This window comes from Mixophyes fleayi, chromosome 1, assembly GCF_038048845.1.
Source record: "Mixophyes fleayi isolate aMixFle1 chromosome 1, aMixFle1.hap1, whole genome shotgun sequence".
Taxonomy (NCBI): domain Eukaryota; kingdom Metazoa; phylum Chordata; class Amphibia; order Anura; family Limnodynastidae; genus Mixophyes; species Mixophyes fleayi.
Genome location: NC_134402.1, coordinates 169,814,781 through 169,842,505, shown reverse-complemented (window position 1 = coordinate 169,842,505; position 27,725 = coordinate 169,814,781). Strand labels below are relative to the sequence as shown.

At 41.2% G+C, this 27,725-nt stretch overlaps 1 protein-coding gene across 1 annotated transcript; it reads left to right on the top strand.

The window, feature by feature from the left end:
* Positions 1-26,261, top strand: MBOAT4 (membrane bound ghrelin O-acyltransferase MBOAT4). The gene is made up of 5 exons (XM_075198978.1): positions 1-116; positions 1,709-1,933; positions 3,155-4,102; positions 23,486-23,713; positions 26,129-26,261. The coding sequence occupies exons 1-5, from the start codon at positions 1-3 to the stop codon at positions 26,259-26,261; spliced, it is 1,650 nt and encodes a 549-aa protein (XP_075055079.1).
* The last annotated feature ends 1,464 nt before the right edge of the window (positions 26,262-27,725 follow it).

Below are 27,725 nucleotides of genomic sequence, written 5' to 3'. Positions count from 1 at the left end.
ATGGATTATATTCAGGTAACATTTCATCCAGTCGCTCTGTACCAGTTGGCTGCCTTCCCATGTGCTTTGCTGTACTGTTATCTCTGCTCCTTTGGCCATTTGCCTATCACACTCAGGTATGCTTTGATGTGCTAATTGAATACTCCTCATTACTGTCACATTACTCAAATGTTCATTTAACATAAGTGTTGGAATCAAAGAAGTTAGAAAGAATAATGATAGTGACTGTTGTCATCTTTTCATATGTTAATATATAAAGGCATCAGCACTGGTTCAGAACTGACAAATCCAGTCTGCAAATGGGGACTATCATTAAGGATTTTGAGACAGAATAGCAAGAAAAAAAAGCAGGAAAAAATAAAGGAATTAAACGTTCAGCTAATTCCTCTATGTTTAGAAAAAAGTATGTTTAGAAATAAGGTACATATAATTACTTTTATATTGACAGGTTTAGGTGGTCAGGAAAACGTAACTCATTTCATTTGGAGGCTGATAACATAATAATGTATATTAGTAGAATTTAAGGACATAATGGAAGAGTTGCAGCTGAAGGGGGTGAATCAATTAGGAGCGATGTGTCTATTGTTTCCTCACGTTATTTTTGCAGATTGTTAAAATATGCTTATTTTGCTATTTTTTTTCACACCTGAGAGCAACTATTTAACTATATTTTATTAAGAGACCAGTGCTGTAATTGCCTATAATTTGCGCAACAAACGAACGCATAAGGCAGCTATGGAGCCATCACTCCTAATTCAGTTGCCCCCCCCCCCCTCCCCAAGTGCCACTTATTTTACTTTGTAAGTGATTTTATCACTGTTAGAAAGGGCTATCCTATTATTGAAAATGAATGACAATTAATGCATTTTTCTAATGTGTGACAGTGAGGGGTAATTGTTAACTGGGATTTTGCCTCTGCTTATCAAGACAGTATCTTATCACAGGTATTAGGTGATAACTATTAATTCTGTATATTTTTTTATACAATGGCTGATATTATGTACAAACAAGCTAATTGTAAACTCATAATATTCAAAGGAAGACATTTAGACTGTGAACTTTTAATTTTTTTCTGAAGTATACTAGGGTCTATAGATTAACACTGCAATTGTGCGTGTACCCTTATTTGTTAGTGGATATAGGAAGCAATGCCTGCATACTAACAACCAGCACTCTCAATCACAGGAGGCCGATAAATAGGATTTCCCAAAGAATCTCTCACAGTAGTTTGTGTTTATAGATAGTGACTGCTTGTAAAACAGGACGGAATCAAATACAATCATTCAAAATCAAAGTCACTATTAAAAAAAAAATGAGTGTCACTTCACAACGTAGCTTGAATTTAATGGATCTGAAAGTATTAATAATAATACAGAAATGACGGAGCACAATTTCAGATAGTCCAGACCGTTAGTGCTCCTTGTTTTCCACAACTGGCTGCATTCACTGGCACTGGGTAAATAATGTCTTCTTGGATGGAGTCACCAAACAGTAGGGGAGCTACAGGAGTACAAGATAAATATTTCCGTAAATACATATTTAAAATGTATCATTTTAATGGAGACTATGCAGCATTTTTCATATATGTGGAGTATATTGAAGTTGTAATTAGTCACTGGCACTACAAAATCCTGTTTATGTATATATATGCAAAATAGGAGGTATACAATATGTTCATCTCTCAATTTTACTTTGTGCTTTATTTCAGATACATATACCTCCTAGTTGGAGGAGTGATTTTAGCATGTATTTCAATGGGCTCTTATTCAGTGTTACTCTTCATCCCTGCCCTGGGCTCCACTGTACTGCTGTACACAGTAAGCTACCATTCTGTGCACTGGTGGGCATTTCTATTGCAGATGGCTTGGCTGACCGGTTGTCATCTTTGGCTAATGTATAAACAATACTTCTTACAGGAAATCATGACTATAAAGTAAGTATAGTAAATAAAGTACATCAATTTTAGAAAATGTATACATATATTAGAAAACCATATTTTTTAACATAATGGGGCTCATTTAGAGCTTCATATACACCTGTTTTTCTTGCATAAGATACGCATTTTCATACTACGCATGAGCACAAGTAAAAAAAAAACATGCATACATCCATATTAAGTTTTTTGTGTATCTTTGACTTACAACTTCTTAAGCCGGGAGCAGGGAAGGGACCAGCAAGCATACTCCAAATAACGTAAGGGCGTGTTCACATAGATGCAACTCAGATAAACTTGGACACAGACGGGAGGCATAATCTCAGGGGTGCTGGAGGGCTGGTGCACGATGATGATAATAGGTTTTTTTGCATCGCAGTTTTAGATCAATTAATTAAATTAATTAGCAGCAGTCTATTTGTAATACATAACTGGCATTCCCATGCAGAATGCTAATTTTTAAAGGGATAAGCAACGGATATTGACGTGTTGCATTTAATTTTTTTTATATATGGTAAATGCGACTTTTGCTTTTATTAACAAGGATTTCTTATCTCTGGTGTATGAGACCCCATTACCCTATTTGTACAAACATAATAATGTATGCCACTTTTGTCCTGAGTACTAACACATACGCCTAACGCTTGTGTATCCTACACTTCTGTCAAACGCACATACACACTCTGATACTACTTTCTTTCAGTTGTTCACATCTCAGTACACTACACATGGATGCAAGTATACTTTTTCTTGCCGGCATCTTTTCATACATGCACAAACTTATGTTTGTGCATGTGTGTCTAAGTGAGCCCTAGTATATCTTGGCAAATGCACCTGCACAATGTTTTCATATTAAAACTTAATTTTTATTACACAAAAAAATATTTGAAATTACAGCAACCTGGGATATATTTAGCACATTAAGGTTCAGCTCAGTGCTGAATTTCTAAACAGAATTTTGCTCTCCCTATGCTGCTATTTGATCAAGGCAGTATGAGCCAAAATAAAGTGCAATGCAGTGAAAATGCAAGTGGATGATTTGACAAGTGTAGAACTATTGGCCAAAGGGTTAAATTAGGTTGTGGAAAAATCTATATGGGTTTATCTGTAGTAGTTTTAGAGTTTAAAGGCTAACTAGGGTAGAAAATTAGTCTGGATCCGCCTGTATTGTTATTGTATTAACAAAAATGTCTCCATATTCTCATAGTATATTTTTATTAGGTTGTCCATCATGATTTCATCCCTTATGCTATTGACTCAAAAGGTCACATCTCTTGCTTTGGATATCCATGAAAGAAAAGTGACGGTAATAGCAGAAGGTTGCATCAAGGAGAAATGGTTCCATGTCCAGCCTGTACACAATATACTATCTCTCCTTTCCTACTTCATTTTCTTTCCGGCGTTGCTGGGTGGACCACTTTGTTCGTTTGTGGAGTTCCGGCAGCAGGTCAATTATGCTCAACAGGTCAATTATGCTCATGTGTGCACTAATTTGTGGACCGCGACTAGAGGCTGCACATTATTTCTGTTATTTCAAATGCTCCGGGGTGTGCTGTCTGAGAAGATTAGCTTGCAATGTAATCTTGTGGACTGTAGGCAACTAAACTGTGTATATGTAATGTGGACTACAGCACTGTTATTTAAACTGTCTTACTACTCCCACTGGCTTCTGGATGAAGCCCTATTTCACGCTGCAGGCTTTTCAGTAGAAATGAATGCTCATATAAAGTTTTCTGACATCAACATCTATACCCTGGAAACAACCAACAAAATCTCAATGTTTGCCAGAACGTGGAATAAAAGTACAGCAAAGTGGCTGAGAAGACTCGTATTCCAAAACTGTAGGAAGAATCCCGTACTCACTACATTTGCTTTCTCCGCTTGGTGGCATGGACTATACCCTGGGCAAATATTTGGTTTCTTATGTTGGGCTTTGATGGTAGAAGCTGACTACAGGATACATATGAATGTAGACACTATTTTGAAATCATGGTACATCAGATTTATTTACAAAGCAATTACTTGGCTTCAAACCCAGTTAATTATTGCATTTATCATGTTAGCTATTGAAATGAGAAGCTTATCAATGGTATTTGCTCTTTGCTGTTCTTACAATAGTTTATTTCCTTTGTTATATTGCATTTCATTGATATTCTTAATAAAAGAAAAGTAATAACATTAATTTGTTTCTTAGAGCATTTTTTTTGTTTAATGAAGAGCATACCTTTATAAATAAATAAACTGATAAATATTTTCATGCAGTGTATAAACATTAACTTTTGACAACAATGGGTTGTTGCATCAAGTGAGGCTTTAAAGTTTTCCAGAAACAAACCTCTGAATGTGAAGCAAAGAAAAAAAAATGCTTGTGGATATTTGACGGAAGAGACAAGCTACAGATTGTGCATAAAACATTTACGGTATCTTCGCTAACATCTGGGAGTAAAAAGGTAAATATGGTTTTGGCTTTACCATAGCAAACCTATTAATCCTTTTTGGGCCACATGTGTTTTGGGCAATAAGACCAGCCTACTTTTTAAAATGTTCTTCTTTAGTCAGTTTCACCAGGAATAACATTTATTTTGCAGCTTACCCAAGTCCTTTTTTAGTGCACTTTTCTGTAGCAAATTGGGCTAAATCATGTACTCGTGCTGACATGGACCTGTCACACAGAGGTTGGGTTGAAGGTAAAACAGTCCTGCAGCAATAACCTGAGGTCTCACTGAGGTGGGAGTCTATTTAAATTAGAGATGGGCGGGTCCGGTTCCCCGAGTACCGAGCTGAGCAGCTCGGTACTCTCCCGCCCGTTACGAATCCAAATCGAGGCCGAACGTCATTGTGACATCGTCGGATCTCAGGGCTCGGTTCTCGCGATATTTCAACATTATAAATACACGCCTCCACAGCAATCCATCGCCATTTGACAGAGGGAGAGAGCAGGGTGTAGTCACAGGCTGATTAGAGCAGGGACAGAGAATCCAATATTCTTCTTGCAATAGCTCTAACAAAAATCGCTAGAGAAGATAGGAGGATAGAGGTTTATTATTTTTTGTTAATATTTGGCACTCCCCAGTGCTTTTGGGGTGTCCCCCATAATTGTGCATACATATTTCTGGCTGTCAAAAGTCATATCTGTCAGCAGTATCTACCAACTAATTTTTAGCACTCCTCAGTGCTTTTGGGGTGTCCCCCATAATTGTGCATAAATATTTCTGGCTGTCAAAAGTCATATCTGTCAGCAGTATCTACCAACTCATTTTTAGCACTCCTCAGTGCTTTTGGGGTGTCCCCCATAATTGTGCATAAATATTTATGGCTGTCAAAAGTCATATCTGTCAGCAGTATCTACCAAATAATTTTTAGCACTCCTCAGTGCTTTTGGGGTGTCCCCCATAATTGTGCATAAATATTTCTGGCTGTCAAAAGTCATATCTGTTAGCAGTATCTACCAAATAATTTTTAGCACTCCTCAGTGTTTTTGGGGTATCCCCCATAATTGTGCATAAATATTTCTGGCTGTCAAAAGTCATATCTGTCAGCAGCATCTTACCAAATAATTTTTACCACTACAAGTGCTTTACGCTCAGAATGGATTCAAAGCAGTCCACATATGATCAGAATGAGCAATCAGGTTCTGTCACCAGTCCTGATGTTAGTGTTCCCAGTACGTCATCTGGCCAAGGCAATGTCAAACAACAGAGTGTTTCCAAATCAGTGCAAAAAACAAAAACCCCCCAAAAAATTACTGTGTTGAAGCGAAAAAAAAGTGTTACTGAGCAAAAGTTAAGTGCCGATAAAAAAAAAATTGCCAACATGCCATTCTACACACGCAGTGGCAAAGAGAGAATGAGGCCTTCACCTTTGGCTATTCGTGGCAGATCCAAAAATGTTACCGACCCTACAAGTGGTGCACAACTACTGTTACGCGTCAAAGCCGAGCTGCAAGATAACAGTAAGGCATTGGAGAATAATGTTTGCTCTGAATCAGAAATGACACCGATCCCTGTGGAGAGTCCATCCAACAGTAGTATGTCTAATTGTGAGCATTCTGTTAGTGTACCCATAAAGAAGGGCCCTTTCAGCAGTTCTGCTGATGTGTACCTGGACAGCCCGAGTGTAGCCGCTGATACACAAATTGAGGATGCCACTTTGGAAATAGAAGAGGATGAGGAGGAGATTTATGGAGGTGACGAGGGCGCTAATGAGGATGTTGATGATTACGATGCAGACAGATACCAAATTGCCTTTCTCAATTTCTATTTATATTCTAGATTATACAACGGCTGAATAGTTTTCGATTTTATTCCTAGTGGAGAGGGGATCTGATGCAGACAGATACCAAACTGCCTTTGTCCATTTCTTTGTATATTCGAATTTCTAGTTCTACAATCTATGCAGGCTGCTTTTTTTATATTCAACTACAAGTGGAGGGCGGGGGGCTTAGATAGCCACCAAAGTACCGTGGTCCATTTAATTCTACTTTCTAGCTCCACAGTCTGTGCAGGCTGCTTTTTTAATATTCAACTACAAGTGTAGGGTCTAATATATACCCAAAGATGATGGCTACATTGCCAATAATCAAAGATGGAGGAGGTAGACAACCAGGTTTGTCTGTATAATTTGCAGACAAGTGTTCGAATTAAGGACGGCCTACCAGGGATTCAACTGTTTTTTCATAATTTATTAGCTTTAGAATTACCTCACTTATCTAAGAAACTGATGGAGCACTAAATTAGGTTATTTTAGACCCAAAAATTTTTATTTTTTTCAAAAATAGCAAAATAAAACCAAACAAAACCAAAACCAAAACCAAAACACGCAAGGGCGGTTTTGCAAAACCAAAACTAAAACACAAAGGTAATGCAGATCCAAAACCTAATACAAAACCAAAACACGGGGGTCAGTGACCATCTCTAATTTAAATGCTCCGGTCCCTTTACTAAGCACTAGGCCATTCCATAGCTAGTTTCATTTATACCATGTCACGCAAGGAAAAAAGCACACATAATAACATTATTATCCAATGGGGCATTACATTTATTTAAGGAAAGACTTCTTTTTATTATTATTTATTATCAACTTGAAACGTTACTGTGACATTCAAACTAATGTTAAAGTATGTTAAGAAGTGTTATAAAAATATGGGAAGAGTGTAGGGAGCCTTACTAGCCCCAGGAACTCTCCTTCCTCTATGAACACCCATATGATGAAATCAGTGAAATATCTAGAGGAATGATAAAAGGGAAGACATCTCTATCCATGCACAGCATTCTTTATCCAATGATTTTCAGGAGCGATCTAACTCTTTCTGGTTCCTGTTTATTACATATGGACCAATGGCATCTGTGGCTGCCTGGTTCCATTGCAGACAGTGCACTGTTGATGTCTGGATTACATCAGGGTGAAACTGTACAGTGGGTGGACACTGGAGAGTGGTTCATTTAAAGTTAAGTTCAAATAAACACATAGCTGCTAGTCAGGTTTGTTAAAAGGTTGCAAGATAAAAATAGCAAAACAATAGAATAAAATGTGAGTCAGGTGCTGAAAGTCCTTTCAAGTTACAAAACGCAACTAGATCATAGCAACCTTACACTAATAGTTTGCATATTTTATTTTCTCTCTCACACTTAGGCTGGGCTATATTTAGAATTGACTCTGCCCTAGGCACTGTTAGTGAATATGCTGTAAATTAGCTATTGTTCACTCCTTAGGCTCATACCTAATTTCATACTTGCCAACTCTCCCGGAATGTCCGGGAGACTCCCGCATTTCGGGTGGGTCTCACGAACTCCCGTGAGAGTGTGGAAATCTCCCAAAAAATTCAAGCAAAAAATTAACAAACCTATTTCTATGCTTCCCCTTGCCTTAGATAAGTGCATTGCTTGCCTGCAAAATCTAATAATATTGGTAAAATCTAATAATATTAGAAGCACTCTAGGAGCCTCAGTCTTCAAATATTTTTTTATTTTGCATTAAGGGAGTACATAATTCCTTATAATGCACATGTTTCAATTAGGAACAAAGCATGTCTCTGGGAAGAGGTGATTCTCACCACTTTCAATATCAGTCATGTGACACAAGTCATTCCAGATATACTCTCCAAATATAACTGATAACATCACATTTCACCAAGTACAAGAAAATATTTTATTGAATATTTTACATATATTCATGTCATTGATGTGTTATATATCATTACCAACATTTATTAAGAACCACACAGTTCTGTACAATTTGATTGATACTTTTCTTTAAAACTAAAAAAATTATCAAAAATGGCCTAAAATATATGTTGCAGCCAAGAAAATACGGGTTATTATCACCAACATGCTAGATAAGTAACTATAGAATATGACACTAGTGAGAGAGTGCCAATATCTTGTAGGGAGATTGGTATATGTGTACAGAAATGATCTCTGATTTTGTATGTGATGGTTTTGGCTCGTAATAACATTTCATGTTACAAATGATTTTACAGATATGTTATGATGAAATTAGTTTAACCTTTGGTCTGAAAGATAAATCATTTCATACTTTTACAGAAACCAGCTCTTTTGAACCCGCAGATGGAATTTTCCTCTTAAAATGCTTTGTGGCAGGATCATATTGCAAATAATACCTCTTGTGTTAAAACTAGTTAACATTCTCTCCCACTTTCTGACTATCGGTGAAAGCTTAAGCAAACAGTATTGTTATTCCTAAAATCCATTTGTATGCTATGTGCATCACAGGATGTTAGGTTTGCAAATCTGAATTATAGCTCTTCCTTAGAACACAGATGGTTATCTTATTCAATATGATGTTTTGTTTACTTGTAAATACCTTTAATTTTAGGGCTTACTGTGCGCAGCGCTTCTCCAGTGTTTCTAAACTTTCCAGGCCATTTATCACCTAATTATTACACTTAAACTCCTGTAAAGGGAGATTATTAATGGTGAGGCTTAAAACAGAACAGTTAAGAATGAGAGAGATATGTGTATGCAGTCATAAAGTCACATATTTGGATAGCCCCTCTTTAATCAATCCAGCTTTACACATATAACTGGACCATATTTTCCACCGGGTATTGGTCTACTGAGGACACCATCTGACAGTTGAAATTGTGCTTACTGCACTGCATCTGCGGTGCAGGGGAAGGCTGGCAAATTTTAGCCGGGTGGGGGCAAGACTCGACTGCAGCAGCCTATTAGGACCATTTTAAAGGGAAAGAAATGCAGGTGGCCGAGTGACCCAACCCAAGATAGCCCACTATGGGACCGGCCCAGCTTGCCCCTGCTTCGGTGAGTCTTACAAATCAACTCACTGAATTCATACATGACATATAGCAGCTGACTAAAACGACCCTGGCTCAAGAACTGTGGGGGCAGTGCAACAACTCACAGCATTCTGCTGTGATTGGCTGGGCATTTCTGCATCTTGAACTGTCTTCTAATCATAATTGAGACATGAAAAAAACAAAAATAAAATTAATGTTGGTCAAATAGACTCCTGACTGATCAAGGAGCCCAGTGGACTGCCACATTGATAGTGGTTACATCCCTATTTGATCATATCATGAAAAACCATATCCATGGCCAAGGTTAATATGTAGGACCATATCTGGAGCCAAAGCAAACCTATATCTAGTGTCAAGGTAAATATGTAGGCCTATATCATTGCCATATTTAACAGTAGGATACAAGATCAAAGCAAAGGGGCATATTCAATTCCGATCCCGATCCGCGGGATCGCGCCGGAACGGATGGGAACCTAATCCGCGGTACCGCAATAACGTGTTTTTTGAAAATCCGCGTTATTGCAGTACCGTATTACCGGCAGTACTGCGCATTTTCTGTGGTAACGCGCATTAACGCGGATCGGATCGGAATTGAATATGCCCCAAAGAATTTACTATTTCAGAGAACTGTAAAAATGTAACTAAAAAGATGCTTTTGCTTCCAACTGGTAAAGATTTTATGAAATGCTTTAATTAGTCTTCAAACATCAAAACTATAGTGCTATTATTGTACAGTATATAGTTCTTTAAAGTGTGAGAATTAATTGTTGATTTATAAAGCACATCAAAGTGTATGACTTACTATAGAAGTGATCCATCATACATATGATCTTTTTTTTTTATCTCTGTGGGAATATTTGAAAACCTGGCATATGCGACAGTAGTAGCTGACTGAGATAACTGCACTAACATCTCTCAGAGTTTCATTTTGCCTATGAACTTTTAAACTGTGCTATCAGAGATAGCAAGACCATTATCAAGATCACAACAGATTTGTTAATTTCTTGAGTTACCAATTACGTAAAACTTAATATTACTTATTACTTATCTTAGATTGTAAGCCCGTTTGGGCAGGGCCATCATTACCTTCTGTTTCATGTCATTGTATTTCATTTGTTTGTGTCATGATCTTCTCAATGTACAGCTCTGTAATATGTCAGCACTTCATAAATAAGAAGAATACAAATAATAATACCAATGTTTTTTTATTTAAGGATCACATGTATAAATAAACAACAAGATAATACAACATTATGCAATCCAATGTAAAAATTCCATTACATTGAAATATATAGTAAAATCCCCCTTTATACTGTGCAAGCCTTCTACTTGCATCCTTCTCATCAGAAAGAACAAGTAAGAAGTATAAAAATCAGGTCCTATATTTTATCTAAGTGGCAGATTAAAATTTGCTTGGGCAGAAACCTCCTTAAAGTGGAAATCATTAATAAACAAGGAGTTAGTGTTCCACACAATAAAAATAAATATTTACATAGGTTGTGCCAATCTAAATTTAATAAAATATGGAATTCAAGTCTAATGCTAAAATATTATTGATAGATTAAATACAAAGATACACTGGTAAACTGTTTCTTGCAAATTTTACAGTTGTTGTTACTACATCATTAATGCTATATTTCTTTAGCTTGGAACCACTAATGCTGAGACAATGTGTATGTAAACCATGACGTTTAACCTGTAGGGTAACCTTGCCTTTCTTTTCTTTTATCACAAAATGTTATCACAGTGTTTTGTTTTGTTTTATTTTATTTTAGAAAAAGAATCCATGGGGCCAGGGCAGGTTTTCCAGGTGACCAGTGACATAATTATACCACCTGTGGATCTATTACAATGTGTCAGTCAGTAATGACTACACCTGTGCTCCAGTAAAGACATATGGAAAACTTGCACAGTTAGGACTCCCTGGGGACTGGATTGATGAAACCATGCATTGGGCTCTGGCAAGGTAATTAAGAGATTGGACATCAAGTTGAGCATGAATTGCCTTTTTGTCGTCATGAGTTATTTTTACTCTAGTCTCTGCTTATAGTCCCCACATTCCTTCATTAATACTAACAGACATTAGACCTTTATATCTTATAATATAAGTCACTGACTAAGGATAAGGGCCTCCCTTACACAAATGACAATGAATAAGAAGTAAATATTGTCATCTACTGGGCCGGACTGGGACTAAAAATCTGCCTTGACATTTAAAGTACACAGGCCCACCTTAGTTCCACCAGGAAAGAAACTATGTGCCACCGCTGCGCGGCGCTGCAGAAAAGGGCGCAACCACATTGTGTTGTGAGTGTGGCCAACATGGGGCATTGATACATACATTATTATAAAACATTACATTTATCACACCTTCCCAGCCACATCATGCCATCCCCCCAGGCACATAATGACACCCCCAGCCCACTGTAGTTATCTATGCTTTTGGTGCTGCTGACTAAAGATGGGAACTTTCTGTAGAGTGAGCAGGGAAGCTCTTTGTCTCACGAGATTACAAAATTTTGTGATACTTAGAGCTCCTCGGCTTGCTCTGCAGGCTGTGTCCTGTCCAGGAACTGAGAGCAGCTATCAGTTCCCTTCCCCTAACCAGAGCTGGATTAAGGCTCAGGGGGCCCAGGGTATTTAAGACAGCAGGGCCCCTAACTATTATGTAACATGGTTATCATTTTAGACAAATACACAGGCACTACTGTTAGATGTACAAACCTGTTCCTTCACAATCGGTATGTTGTGAAGCGGGATATACCTCCCTGTCCTTGCAGTCGGACCAAATCCTGACTAAGTGAGACAATCACCCAAATTCAGGTCTGCCCCACCAGATTCAGGACAGCTGGCAGACTGTCCTGCTCTCTCCTACCTGTGTTGGTCCCTTTCACCACTTGTAGCAGCTGGTTTCTTTAGCTCAGTTCTTTCTTGTCTTGATCCTGGAATATTGGATACCCTATTTTGAAAAAAAATGGGTACATGAGATTTAGAAAACTCCAACCAGCCCCGGTGTAAAAACAATAGCACTCACGTCTTATAATTAGGCCTCCCTCCAGTCCCCACAATAATAATATTCACATTTAATTAGTAGACCTATTTCCCTCCAACCAGCCCCAACATTAAATTAACAGTATACCCATTTACCCAAAACATATTTCCCTCCCTCCAAACAGTCCCAGCAATAAATTAGCATTAAATTAGCCATTTTCCACAAACATCCCCAACAATAAATAATTCATATTCACATTTAATAAATAGCCCTCCTCCGAAAAATCAGCCCCATGATCAATTGATAGTCCTAAACCACCCCAGCATTAAATTAAAGGTTCCTTCACCTCACCTTAAATAATTAGCCCCCACCTACACCCCACCATTAAATAGCTTACCTCCCACACTATATTAAGATCCTCACTTCACTCACATATTATATTAAAATACTGCGCGCACGCACACACACGCACGCTATATTAAAATACTGCACGCACCCACATTATGTTAAACTACTGCACGAGTGCGTGCACACACGCACACTATATTTAAAATACTGCACGCACACACACTATATTTAAAATATTGTGAACACACACACTATATAAACATGGCCATACACAAACACAACATTATCATGTGGACACACGCACACACACTACATTATCATGTGGACACACACATACACACACACACTACATTATCATGTGGACACACACACACACACACTACATTATCATGTGGACACACGCACACACACTACATTATCATGTGGACACACACACTACATTAACATGTGAGACACACACACACACTACATTATCATGTGGACACATGCACACACACTACATTATCACGTGGACACACACACACACACTACATTATCATGTGGACTACATTATCATGTGGACACACGCACACACACTATATAATCATGTGGACACACGCACACACACTACATTAACATGTGGGGACACGGATGGACATACCTTATTACATCCACGTGGTGGGACGACACCAAGTGACAGGTGACTTCCCATGTGATTGTGGCGACATGTCACTGAGTCTCCGTCCGCCGAGCAGCGCGCAGGAGGGAGGTGCTGTTGCTCGATGGGCATGCAGACTGGCCCATCTGGTCATCGGCCCTTTTGGCATTTGCCAGAAGTGCCAGATGGCCAGTCCAGCCCTGGTCATATATACACCCTGTCTTTATTACTCCTGTTGATTACACCTATCCCTACCAGTAATGTAGCACCACATCATAAATACCAATGTATATGCATAAAAATATTCAGGTCATTCTAATATTAAAACAAAAAGATTAGACCCTATCAAGGTGTGGTTACTTGTAGTGTAGAAAATAGAAATTAATTTAACATGTACGTCAAGTATTTTACTTTGAAGTCTCTGAAACCCACGTAATTTTTTATGTTGTAAATAAACTGATGACAGACAAACAATAGGTAACTTAAGCAAACATGAGTCTAGGTATTGCAGTGAGCCGCCTATTTAATTCCTCTGTGTTTCTTGAGATTTGCAACCTTCTCACTTGTTACTTGTCAATGTATTATGGGGAGTGAGGCGGGAATCAGGGCTGACACATCATCTAGGACAGGGCCATCTTTTCCATTGGGCACCATGGGCAGCTGCCCGGGGGCCCCACGGGCAAGGGGGGCCCACAGGCATGGATCTTAATGAAAATGAATAATCCTGCAAAAGAAAAAAACCTGCAAAAAAAACCTACAAGGGTCACTAAGCAAGTACATCTATCTATCTCTATCTCTATATATCTATATCTGTATCTGTATACATCTATATATCTATATCTATATCTAGGGGCCCCGGTGCACTGCTTTGCCCGGGGGCCCATAATGTTGTTAAGATGGCCCTGATCTAGGAGTGTCTAGGCAGTTGCCTAGGTAGCCAAGGTTTAGGAGGTACCTAAAAACAATGAATGAGTGACAATGTCACTCATTCAGTGTTTTTATTTTCCCTGTGCCATCTACACATTGAGTGCTGACATGGTGGGGCAGCAGCCAGTAGTTTTTACCTCAGTCTAGCCATAAGGTAAGAAGCAGGAGGGAGGGCAGCCAAGGAGGGTGGTTGCCATGGGTTCTTGGGATACATTTGGAGGCCCTGGCAGAAATGCATTGAAATATTTTGTACCCTAGGACTTTTTTGAGGTGCAGTCACTGGAGAGCTCTATGGCACCATCTCCCAAAATCCACCACGTCCCATATTACATGGCAGTGTGTTTTCAAGATCTAGCTGTGCATGAGTACCACTGCGTATTAAATAGATATACCAGCGCTCACCCTAAATGAATAAGCTGCCAAATGGGGAACAAGGAGAGGTGATCTCTAAATCTCTCCAAATAACCACAGATAATATATAACAACAGTTCCCGGCGCTAGTCTTAAATAGAAATGCAGAGACAGAAATGTAAAGGATAAATGGGTAAATTTATAAAAACAAACACATGTATAAGCAATGATATTGCAAAATTTCTGTCTCTGCCTTTCTATTTAAGACTAGCGCCGGGACCCAGCGTCGGACTGGCCTGCCGGGAAGCCGGACTATCCACCGGTAGGCCCCGACGCTGGTAAGCCACGCCCCCACCTAATCCGCTGTTCCGAGTGCTAAGCCAGCTGCAGAGAGCCCAAACGCTACAGCGTTATACTTTTTACTTTTACACAGCAGCAGGAGTACGCGGCTGTGCCTCTTAGCCAAAAACCGGAAGTTCGGCTATTGACACGCAGGCTTGCGTTCCAAGGCGGAGGAAGTATCAGAGAAGTTAATTGTTTGCAAACTGAGGTTGGCGGTGCACCGCCGTTGAAAAAAGGTGCCAGTCTCATTACATTTAATGGACTTCTGGGTCCTTGGGATACCTTTGGGACATTATTTATGAGGTAATCTTCATATGACTGTTTTTTTTTAATACACGCTACCGTTTTGGATGCACTCCATGCTTTTATATGTTTCTTTTTACTGGATATTCTTTTTGATTTTTTTTCTACTTGGATTCTATCTTTTTATTATAAAAGATTGCATTTTTTACTCTTTTGTTTATTTATTTGTGCATATTTTCTTCCCACCATTCATATTGTCCATTCAGGATTGCTTTTGAATTGGATTGGTTTCATTTATTTATTATATATTCATATATTTTTTATTTTGATTTATATACACATATAATATTTTTTCTGTTTGGAGAGCATTTGTCATTTCCTTTAGCACATAGCTCCATGGGTCATCATCATCAGTATTATTATTCTAATGTCTCAGCAGTCTTCATTGCATAAAATTACTGTGAAGTGAGCCTGTTTTAGAAATTCTCACATTTTGTTATCAGTGGAAAAAAAATAATATTATGCCAATAAGCCTCATTTTATTAGAGAATACAAATGCAGTTAATGCTTTTTGCCATAGTTATTTGAGAGCCAATACATGTTAAAACATGTTTAAAAAATATATTTCAAGAATGGGATATGGATAAATAAGGACATTGGAGAGGGGAGAGAAAGAAATGTGGCATGTGAGATGAGGCACAGTGTGAAGGGGAAGCAAAGTAGCATGGAATAGTGTGATGAAGGGCAGCCAAAGCAGCATGGCACAGGGTGATGAAGGGGGGCCAGGAGAAGAGGGGAGCAAAAGCAGCATGGAGGGCGCAGTGTGATCATAAAGAGGCACAGCATGGTGATGAAGGGGCACATTGATGTGTGTGTGATTGCACAGCGGGTTTGTGGCAATGTAATGTGTGTGTGGTAGGTGGTGGCTAACTAATGGGTGCTATTTTATAGTGGGGACTATTAATTTTAAGATGGGGTGGTTTTGGGGCTATTGAATGTGGGGCTGAGTTTGAGGAGCATGAGGTCTATTTATTAAATGTGAATATGAATTATTTAATGGCAGTGACGGTTGCGGGAAATAGGAATATTTATTATGCGTAAATGCTATTAATTTATTGCTGGGGCTGTCTGGAGGGAGGGAAATAGGTTTATTTCTTAAATAGGAATACTATTACTTTAATGTTGGGGCTGGAGGAAGGCCTAAGTATTAATTGTGGGTCCTATTGATTTAACGCTGGGCTGGTTAGAATTTTCTAAATGTACCCATTTTTTTTCCAAATAGGGCCCCCAACATTCCAGGTTCCAGACAAGCCGCAACTAAAGAAACCAGCAGCCACAGGTGGTGACAAGTACAGGTAGGACAGTCTGTCAAATGTTTTAAGTCTAGTGGGACGATCCCGATTTTTGGTGACTGTTCTGCCCAATCTAAGGGGCAGGTCAAGACTGTGCACTCTTTATATATGCACTGCATTCTTTATATACTACACTATGGTGCTAGCTATCCTTCGTGGGCTGACCACTCCCCCTCTAGTGTCTGTTCCTGCCTCTTTGATGGCTGGCCACACCCCCTCTGGTGGGCCCCTAGCATTGCAGTCCCCCGGTGGGCCCTTCATGCCCCAGTCCGACACTGCCGGGACCTGTTGTTATATATGAGTACCACTGCGCCAGGATTATGTCAGATGTACATCAGATACGCTTACACCAGGCCTACACAACCTGTGTCTCTTCAGGTGTTGCGAAAATACAAGTCCCAGCCTATCCTGACAGCTATTGACTGATCAAGCATGCTGGGGCTTGTAGTTTCACAACATCTGAAGAGCCACGGTTGTCCAGGCTTAAACCCTACCAAGTCATAAGCACAGAACAAGTTTTTTAACATTCATTTTGATAATGAAAAATGCATTTGTTATTAGGTTTGATTTACATAAAATAGAATTTAATATAGGTATGGTCAATGAAGAAAGCACTATCAGCTTCAGAGGTGAATCCGCAGTCAACCAATCAGAGGTGGCTTAGCTAGTGCTGATGGCAGTCATCATCATCAGTGTGCATTTGTCCCGGCACTCAACCCTTCGGATATTGGCAGGCATAGCTGCATCTCCACAAACACACCCTTCCTGTACTTGGACTACGTATACACACCCCTTCCCTCCCCTGTTCCGCATTTCTATGCATAAGGAAGCGCAGGTGAGAGATCTGCATACAGATGTAAGTGTACACTTATTTTGTGGGCATGAGTAGTACAATTTATTGTATTTTACATTGCCCAAACAGGTGTTAGCCCAACTGAGCATAGGCCCCAATAGTAACAAATATATTTTATTTGTAACAATAACTAAAATAATAATTGATTTTTTGGGTAGGGGCACAATCTCGCTTCCACTGCTCCATTTATATATGCCACAGAAACTTATTGTCTGCTCCAACTACCTGCACATACCAGACAGTGTAAACATTACTTTTACACTAGCTCCTATAATCTCCTGCTCATCTGTTAAAGTTTACATTTTAATTTGTTTTATTATTTTTTTTCATTAACCCAATTTTGGTCTTAATGCTTATAACATTTTTTTACCCTTTGCACGATGTTTCCAACTAGCGCACTGTTTTGTGGGTGATATATATATATTTTCCTTTGACTGAGAATACATTTCACAGATGTCACATATGCCTAGTTTTAAATTTATATGCACTTGCAAAACTGCAGGCATTCAAAATTGTATAAGGAAAATTACACTGAACCATTATTCTGTCTTTTGACATTTTCACACAAGAAGTATTACCCTATAACTATATCCCCAAATTTAGTCTGTGACCTTTTGCATTTTTAGGAATACCAAATATTTGAACCTTATTAGAGGTGTTGTGTATGTTTGTGTGCCACAATAAATGTATTTTGGTCAGTGTATTTCAGGCCAGTGTTTTTAATGGTATTTTGCTACCTGTTTTCCCTGTATGGTTTGCAGGATCATTTCTAAAGTGAAATAATTAAATAGGGTATATTTACTGTTTATGATATCAGTAATTAAAATGATCTGGTATATCTAATAAGGATCAGGATAATATGTTTGGTGCATAAGTAGATTTTGGGAAAAAAAAATTATTAAGAGAAATCACAAATCCAATCACTTTCTTTTGGGTATATACTTCTAATAGGGTATATTGAAGTAAATGGTCCAGCATTTGTCAAAACAGTACAAAGCTCTTTGCAAGCAGACATGTTTTCTGAACCACTAAAGTAAGCAGTTGTCAGATCTCTTCTAGAAATACCTTCTTTAGATCCAATCTGCATGACTAACAGTTATCAAACCATACATTTCTAGAAAAGGTGATTGGGAACCCATGATATTTATGATCCATTCCAGCCGGTATTCAGGAGACAACATATTGTACTGTACAAGCACTGAATCAGCCTCGGTGTGTGTGCTTAATTATCTTCTGGTGGCAAGAGGCAGAGGCGATTGTTCAATCTTGTCCGCTCTGCAGCATTTAATACCATGGACCATTGGACTCTAATAGAGCATCTGAAAATTTTCTGTGCACTGTCCTTAGTTGGTTTAAATTGTTTCTCACTGGCAGCTCATGAGAGTGTCTTCAGGAGCACTCTCATTTGCACTAGTGCCCCTGTCATGCGACATTCCACAGAGTTCTATACTACCTTCCATGCTATTTGCACTATACATGCTACTACCCGGTGAAAAAAATCAGATATCATGGCCTTAATTACTCAGATGTACCTGTCCTTTACTCTGATTACTAAGAGCCCAATATCAAACCTCAATAGATGTCTAGCTAAGCTCCAGGATTGGATAAGTTCCAGTTGGTTGGGGTTGAATCCAGATAAAACAAAAGTTCTTATGATGACAAGAGAGTAGCTCGGTCAACCTACTAAGCATACCTCTGACCCTGTGTAGGCTGTTTTCCCACTCAGCATCATTAGGTCTAAAGCAGAAGATGGGATCAAAAAGGTGAGAGCTGCAGCCATAATATATTAAAATAGTGTATTCAACCACAGGATAGTGTACCAAGTCGTCTTTATTCCGGTTTTGGCCAAATTGGCCTTACACACTATGATGACAGGCTAATTTTTTTGTAGGAACCAAACCGATTGACTGTCAAGGGCATAAATATGGCTGTATAAGCCTATGTGGCTGCTTAGGGGCCCAATTGTAAGTGCACACTAGCAGGATTCTCTCTCCTTTCCCAAATTGTTACTTTTGCAGGCCTACAATGGGAACAGTCACAAAAGTGGAAGGGGAGACTACAGGAAGACACTGACGTGATGTGACAATGCTCTGCCTTGACATCACTTACAAACTGAGGTCATTGATGGTCATCCTGTCTTGACTGGCTGCTGATGCCTACTTGTGTTACTCATTTTGACTGTGCCAACCAGTAGCATTGGTAATATGAGCATCTTCAGGACTAAGATAGCTAACGTTCTGGCAAGTAGAGAGGAAATTACAAAACTAAATAGTATTTTTGTATAGGAAATAGGCACATTTTCAAATTTAAGTTGAATGAATCAATTTATACATGGATATTTTATGTGCAGTTTACAAAAGATGATTTCATTCCAAACTCATCTATCATCAATTAAATACAATGTAGGAAAGATTTCCCCATGGTGAGTAATATGCCAGATGCTCCATGCTATTTCACCTACAACTTTATATTGGCTGCTAGAGTTCCATTGTTAATCATCTTCCTCTTAGATTGATTTGGATGTATGAGTTTGATATTATTTCCGCCAATCTCAGCTACACAAAGAATTGTTTCAACTGAATGGATGTGGGAAATGAACTCAGTAGATCAGTATTTTGTTGCATTTGACTGTTTTGTGTGCGAGCAGATATTCATTGACAGAAATTTTCCAAAAGTGTTCTTATGCTGGTATCATTACCATTCATTTTCTTAAAGAGAGAAAGGAAGGTGACACATTAAAAAACAATGTTATTTTAGTGGGGGCCAGTGCTGCCAAGAGAAATTTGGGGCCTTGGTACAGCAACTTTTTTCGGCCCTCCTCCATAGTGGAGAAGGTAAAGGGGTGTGTGCTGCTGCTGAAGGGGGCCACAGTTTTGGATGCGTGATCAACATGTGGCATGGCTGTGTCGCATTAAACACGACATATTATTTATTAAAACTGTGCTGCTCTCACCTGTCTTATTGGATTTTTGTATGAATCCTTAAATGTTGGGACCTCTTTGGAAAATGTATAAGTGCATGAAATGTTGAAAACTGAGCAATGTGAACATAGTACATAGCACAGATCACTCAGTTTATAATACATACATTACATTGATGATGCCACCCCTAGTCACATCATGCCACTGCTCAGCCACATTACACCACCGTGCCAGCCACATCACTACCCCCTAGATAAATCACAGACCCCCCTAGACACATCTCACACACATACACACACATAACTCCCCCAGACTAGCATACATACCTACTGGTACTGCCTGAGTATGGAAACACTAAATCTCATGAGATTAACAAAATTGAGCTCCTTGGACAATGTGTGATGTCACATACTCAGGGCTGCCAAGAGAAATTCAGGGCCCCGGTACAACAACTTCATGGGGCCCCCCTTATAGTTGAGCATGGTAGAAAAATTTGCGCCACCGTGTAAAAGTAGCTATTGGTGTATTCATATGCATTGTTCTGCACTCCTGACTTTTAGGACATCTAACACCATAGTGTAGTATATAAACAATGCAGTGTGTATGTAAGGAGTTAATAATCTTGGCCTGCCCCTTACATTGGGCAGAACACTCACCAAAAATTTAGATTGTCCCACTAGAATCACAACATTTCACAAATTCTCCAGCTCTCTCCTACCTGTTCTTGTCACTTTCACCACCTGTGGCTGCTGCTTTCTTTAGTTGCGGCTTGTCTGGATCCTGGAATTTTGGGGGCCTTATTTGGAAAAAAATGGGTACATTTAGAAAATTCAAACCAATCCCGGCGTTAAATCAATAGCACCCACAACTAATAATTAGGCCTTCCTCCAGCCCCAACATTAAAATAATAGTATTCTGATTTAATAAATTAACCTACTTCCCTCCCTACAAACAGCCCGAGCAATAAATTAATAGTATTTACATTTCATAAATATACCTATTTTCCGTCACTGCCATTAAATAATTTATAGTCACATTTAATAAAGAGACCTCATTCTCCCCAAACTCACCCCCACATTCAATAGCCCCCAAACCACCCCATCTTAAAATAATAGTCCCCACTATTAAATTGCCCCCCAAACAAAATAAAGCCCATTAATTAGCCACCACCTACCTCACACACACTACATTTCCACAAGGCCCCTGAGCCATTACACACACATTACTGTGCCCCTTCATCATCACCATGATGTGCCCCCATATGATCACACTGCGCCCTCTATGCTGCTTCACCGGGCCCCCCTTTTTCATTCACACTGTGCCCCCCTCTTTTTTCATTCACACTGTGCATTCCTCCCCCCCTTTTTTTTAATTCACACTGTGCCTTCCTCCCCTTTTTTTTTCATTCACAATGTGCCTTTCACCCCCCCTTTTTTCATTCACACTGTGCCTTCCCCCCCTTTTCATTCACACTGTGCCTTTCTCCCTCCCCCCTTTTTTTTCATTGACACTGTGCCTTTCTCTTACCCTTTTTCCTCACACTGTGCTTTTCTGCTTTCCCCCCCTCCGTTCCTTTACTTACCTTTCTATTGGCTTCTTTCATCTCTTTACTTCTCTTCTTCTCTTCTGACTTCTTTCTTCTGACTTGTTTGCAGGCTCCTCTCTGGCCGTTACTCACTGTGCTGGTTCTGATCTGTGTTTGTTCCGCTCAGTCTGCCATTTTGATGTCATGACCACCTGGTGCCCTGCACCTGTTTAAAGGAATCATGGCCTTTTAACATTAGAGAAGTGTATCCCTCAGACTAAACGCAGTTAAAATCATGCGGGTGAGTGACTTACCAAAGAACCTATTAGCTGTGGATCCCTGTAAGTTTCAGCCAATGAGTGCAGGAAGGGGTTGGGACTTATACACAGTTATAAGTCAGTGTGCAGAGGCTTCTGCCCTTCCTGCTTCCGGATTGCTGAGAGTGTCAGGCTGAGTAGCTATATTTGCTATCTTTGGTATATTTCTGTGTAAAATTTTTGCCTTGTTCTTCTGCCTTTCCTTTCTCCTTTTCCTTATTTCTCTCCCTCTTCCTGTTTCTCCTTCCCCCTCTTAGGCACGGGGCTCCGCTCTCCACATTCTCCCCCCTCCTCCTCTCCCCCTCATTCCGCTTATTTTGCTACATTTTCTCATACCTTTTGTCAATATGTCACGGCCCAGCCGCGTTAGGAATCCCCCTGCCAGGTTTCTAGACTCCATTCCCCCAGCCAGGTCCCTCTCCTCTCCCGCCGTCTCACACGTGGAGGTAGCGCTGTCCCCTCTAGTTAGCGGTGTACCCGCTAGGGGTCCCTTAGCGCTCCTTCGTCCAGGCGGCCCAGGGGTAGGTCATCTTCCGTTGGGCGCCGGGCAGGAAGCTCCGCCGCCAGTGTGCAGGGTCAGTTGTCAGCGGTGGGCGTGGGTTTATCCCCTACAGCGGGTACTAGCGGGGGGTTGCGGCTGCTGACAGGGGAAGCTTTAAAGGGGCTCAGGTGGTGAATCAGGCGGCTCCACCGCCTACTAGTAATGCAGCTATGTCCAACATTTTCCGGAGCTGGGAGGCGGAAGGGGGGTCTGTTAGAGCCATGCAAGAGGTATCAGCCCCTTTGCCCTATAGGGGATTAGGACCCATCATTTATGACCCTCTGGTCCCGGGCCCGGGGCTGGACCTGTCCTGTGGTAATAAGAGCCTGGGTAACAAAGGGGTTGTCCTGGAGGGCATGGGTAGTTTGGTTTCCGGTCCCGGGTCATTCACAGCTGGGGGGGAGAGATCAGAGGCTTGCCGTTCCAATTTAGGGTCCTTCTCGAGTACAGTGGGGGTTAGGAGGTTTTCTTCCGAGATCCCAGGTTTCCCTTCTCAGACATTTCCCGGTCCGGTTTCGGGGGCCCTTCCCCTTCATCAAGGTGGGGGTGGCGGGCACCGAGAGTTCCCTGCTAGCCCAGGGAGTTTCTTGGATTACCAATCCGTTCATCTTAACAGCAACATACAGAGAGGATGGAGTCTGCCCTATCCCCCGGCCGGGGGAATGTCATCCGCGGGTATCGCGAGCGGGTCTGCTCCTCTTTATCCCATTCCATTCGGATCTTACGCCCATTATTATCCAGTTCCGGCCGAGCAATCGGAGGTTAGCGGTATAGGCATTCAGGACACTTCCTTATGCAGACCCCCTCAGCCAGGATTTATCGGGGCAGGTCGCGGTCAGACTGGGGGTATTTCAAGAAGGGCATGGTGTGGGCTACCTGCCGGTATGCATCAAGTTGTTTCCGATTCTAACATGCCTGTATTTGCAGATTCTCAAGCCCCAGTAGAGGTCTCATCGACACAACCATTGAACTTGGTCAGGAGCACGTTCAGGGCTGCAGACCGGTCAGGGGTCACTTTGGAGACACAAGAATCGACTGCAACAGGGCCGACAGGAATTCCGTCGGGACCGGAGTCACAGGTTATGGAGGCTTCAGCGGTAGCGGGACCTTCCGGAGCGACGGGAGCCGGACAGCAGGCGGTGGCGAACACAGGCGGTGAGTTACTGGATGTCAGTCTGCCACATGTTTTGACACATAGCCCTCCTATGTCGTCCACTGACGAGGACTCCCCCTCTTCATCGGGGGAGGGTCCCCGGAAGTTGATTAAGATCCTTAATACTCACTTCAGTAGGTCAGCATCGAAAGGAGATAGACGTGGGCCAATAGGGAAGTCGTCATTGAGTAAAAACCCCATGGTTCTGTGTCGAGAACACCGCCCTTTTAGCGGGCGTTCGGCCCTGTATTAGAGATAGGATTAAGAAAGGGTGGTTTGTAGACATGTTCGAGATCACTAAGGCTAGCAGGAAAGAGTTAAAATCAGCCAGAGGAAAAGGGGGGATAGGAGAAGACGCATACAAAACCTTTTCTAACTGGCTGTCAGGTTATTGCTCCTTCGCGGCGTGCTATATTGAGACGAGACCTCAGGCCACCGAGGAGGTCTGGAAATATTTGCACATGATAAACGAGATGTTTATCAACGACCGCCCAGGGACGTGGCGCAAATACGACGAATTGTTTAGAGAGAGAGTAGAAGGTCGGGTAGACATGCCCTTGGGCGTTAAGGATGTCAAGATCTGGATGCAACTAAACCGGGCTAGTTTAGCCTTCAGTTCAGGGGCACAGTGGAATCGGTTTCCGCAAGGGGGGAGACGTGGAGCTCCCCAGTTTGCAAAAAACAGATGCTTCGCCTTCAACAATGGAGCGTGCGGCAGGGGTGAATCTTGCAGATACAAACATATCTGCTCCTACTGCCGCGGGGGCCACGCAGCCAGAGAGTGTCCGAGGAGTGCCCCCGGCCTCTCCAGAAACCGTGGCAATGATAACAACGCTCAGTAAAGCCCCATCCCCCATATGTAATGACGCACTGGAAAGATGGCTTAGACTGTACCCAAATACGGAGCAGGCTTCTTTCTTAAGAGAAGGCTTTCGCCACGGGTTTAGGCTTCCTATCAACACATCAGTTAGTGCTAGGGCCTCTAGGAACTTAAAATCAGCGTATTTATTCCCCGATATCCTTGACGAAAAAATTTGTGGTGAGATAAGCCTAGGCCGCATAATCGGCCCATTTGATTCCCCCCCCCTGGCAGATTTAGTCATATCCCCAGTAGGTATAGTCCCTAAAAAAGTACCGGGTAAATTTAGGCTTATTCAGCACATGTCACATCCCGCAGCCAAGTCCGTTAACGACGCCATAGATCAGGACATAAGTTCAGTGGTTTATCAGTCATTCGAGGAGGCTTTAATGCTTATTCGTAGGTATGGAACAGGGGCTCTCATGGCCAAATTAGATATTGAGGCGGCTTTCAGACTACTTCCCTTACACCCGGAATTGTTCCGGTACATGGGTTTTAAAATTAAAGATAAATATTTCATTGACAGATGCCTTCCCATGGGGTGCACCTTGTCATGTGCTTACTTTGAAGCTTTCAGTTCCTTTCTTCACTGGGAGATCCAGGCGGGCACAGGGCACGAGGGCATCGCTCATTACTTGGATGATTTTCTATTCGTAGGCCCGGCTGGCTCTTCAGTGTGCTCTGATATGCTATACGCAGCTCAAGCTCTTTTCTTGGTTATGGGGTACCAGTAGCAAGGGATAAGACAGAAGGCCCATCATCTTGCTTGTCGTTCCTAGGGATAGAAATAGATTCTGAGGCGGGCTGCTGTCGCTTGCCAACTGACAAAATAGCTAAAATGGAGAGTTTGATATCCAGTACTCTGGCCTCTCCTTGTCGTACTCTTAAACAAGTTCAAGCGTTATTAGGATCCTTCAATTTTGCATGTAGAGTTATACCCATGGGTAGAATCTTCTGCAGGAAACTGCAGTTGGCTACGGCAGGCAGAAACAGACCCCATGCTTTAATAGCTTTGAGTGACGAGATAAGGGAAGATTTGGCAATATGGGTGACATTCCTTCAGAAGTTCAACGGTTCCAGGATTTGGCCTTCACCTCCCATTTCCACATTAGAGTTAGACCTATTCACAGATGCCTCAGGCGCTAAAGGCTTTGGTGCTTTCTTCCAAGGTCGGTGGTGCGCTGCTTCCTGGCCGCAATCGTGGATAGACGGGGGGCTTACAAAGAATTTATTGGTATTGGAGCTCTTTCCCATAGTCGTAGCGCTGGAATTGTGGGCCTCTCAGCTGTCAGGGCATAATGTTTCCTTTTGGTGTGACAATTTGGGCGTGGTGCAGGCGATTAACTGTCAGAGCGCTTCCTCTAAGCCGGCAATTAATTTGCTACGCGTTCTGGTGCTTCGTTGCCTGGTCTTCGACATAAATTTTCGCGCCAAACATGTACCTGGTATAGACAATTGTATTGCTGATTCCCTGTCCCGTTTTGAGTGGGAGCGCTTTAGATCTTTAGCTCCTAGTGCTGACCCCGTGGGTACACCTTGTCCATTTTATGTTTATCAGATGGTCGGTCCGGTTTAACATTCTTAGCAGAGGCCTCTCTAGCACCAAGTACGTGGAAGGCTTATCGGGCAGCCTGGAAACGATGGGAGGTTTTTCTGTTATCCGGTCCCGATCGTTCCTCGGGGGATTCTAACGGTATGATAGACTTCATGTGGGGGTGTTACCAGGAGGGCCTTAGTAGAACATCTATGGCAGCTATGCTGGCAGGTATATCGTTCATGGCCAAGTTACAAAGTGTACCTGATCCCACTAAATCATTTCTAATAAGTAAAGCATTAAAAGGCTGGTCTAGGCTCCACCCCACCCCAAAGGATAGGGGAAAGCCCATAGATCCTATTTTATTGTCCCGTATGATTTTTACTTTCCCGGAGATTACATTGGACCATTTCGATGCTTCCCTGTTTGCGGCTGCATTCTCCTTAGCTTTTCATGGCACCATGCGAGTTAGTGAGTTAGTTGCACAATCCAAAAGCAGGACAGATGCTTCATTATTAGGTAAACATGTGGTGTTGTCGGACGACAGCATTCAAGTGAAAATTAGACGATCAAAAACAGATCAGGCAGGGATTGGTCATTGGTTCACGCTTAGTAAAATACAGGATCAAAGTATATGTCCGGTTAAAATTTGTAAATATTTTTCCAGCATTAGGCCACATGGATCAGAGGTTTGGCTAGTGCATGAAGATCTCTCCCCCCTCACCAAATTTCAATTTCATGCGGTTATGTGCAACACTTTAAACGCTCTTGGTTTAAATTCATCAGAATTCGGGACGCATTCATTTCGGATAGGGGCAGCCACAGCGGCTGCAGCGAGTGGGGCTTCAGTAACTTCCATACAAAGGCTAGGAAGATGGAAGTCTGGTTGTTATAAATCGTATATTCGTCCTGATGTTTAACATGTGTTTTTTCCCTCTAAGCAGCTCTTCTCTTCCTCTTTTCTCCTCTAAGCTAGTGAACCCAGGGCTCTAGGCTGCTCGCCGCTATTTGCGGGGGCGTTGAAGGGCTTTTTCCTCATAGGTTTTCACCTTCACCTGGGTTGCTGCTTTTCCTTTCGTTCTGTCAGGTTTAAGGTTGGAATTAATGTTTTTGTCCCAGCATTCACCTCACCCCCTTCCTCCTAGTTATAAATAGGTGTGCCTTATATTTGGGTAATTTTAACTTCAGTTCATGGTTCTTTAGTTTATGCAAATATGTTAATGTTGTTCCTTCTCCGCTTAGTTAGTTTTTCGTGCTTTATTGCTTATCCTCCTCTTTTATTATCTCGTTTTAGGATCCAATTCCTCTATGATTTCCGTTTGGGTGTTGGGCCACTCCTACATTTTCTGGGCTAGCAGACATCCGTTATCTCGTAATTGTCATTGGTTAGCGGATAACGTTTACATTAGATGGATAGGTAAACGTGGTTTAAAATGGGACAATTTACTCCCTCTTCTCTCAGAGGAAATTTTATCATTTGGTGTGCCGGACGTTTTAGTGGTCCACGCTGGTGGTAACGATGTGGGGCAAATTAAGACCCTGGAGTTAATTATCAGAATTCGGGAGGACACGTATGCTATTTCAAACAGATGGCCTAATATTAAATTATGCTGGTCCTGTA

What these genes read in the sequence shown, in the direction of transcription:
- MBOAT4 (XM_075198978.1), top strand. Translation starts at nt 1, where the DNA reads ATGGATTATATTCAGGTAACATTTCATCCAGTCGCTCTGTACCAGTTG. An exon ending in CATTTGCCTATCACACTCAG is followed by an intron (nt 117 to 1,708) that starts GTATGCTTTGAT and finishes GCTTTATTTCAG; the next exon opens with ATACATATACCTCCTAGTTG. An exon ending in GGCGGTGGCGAACACAGGCG is followed by an intron (nt 23,714 to 26,128) that starts GTGAGTTACTGG and finishes TATGTTTATCAG; the next exon opens with ATGGTCGGTCCGGTTTAACA.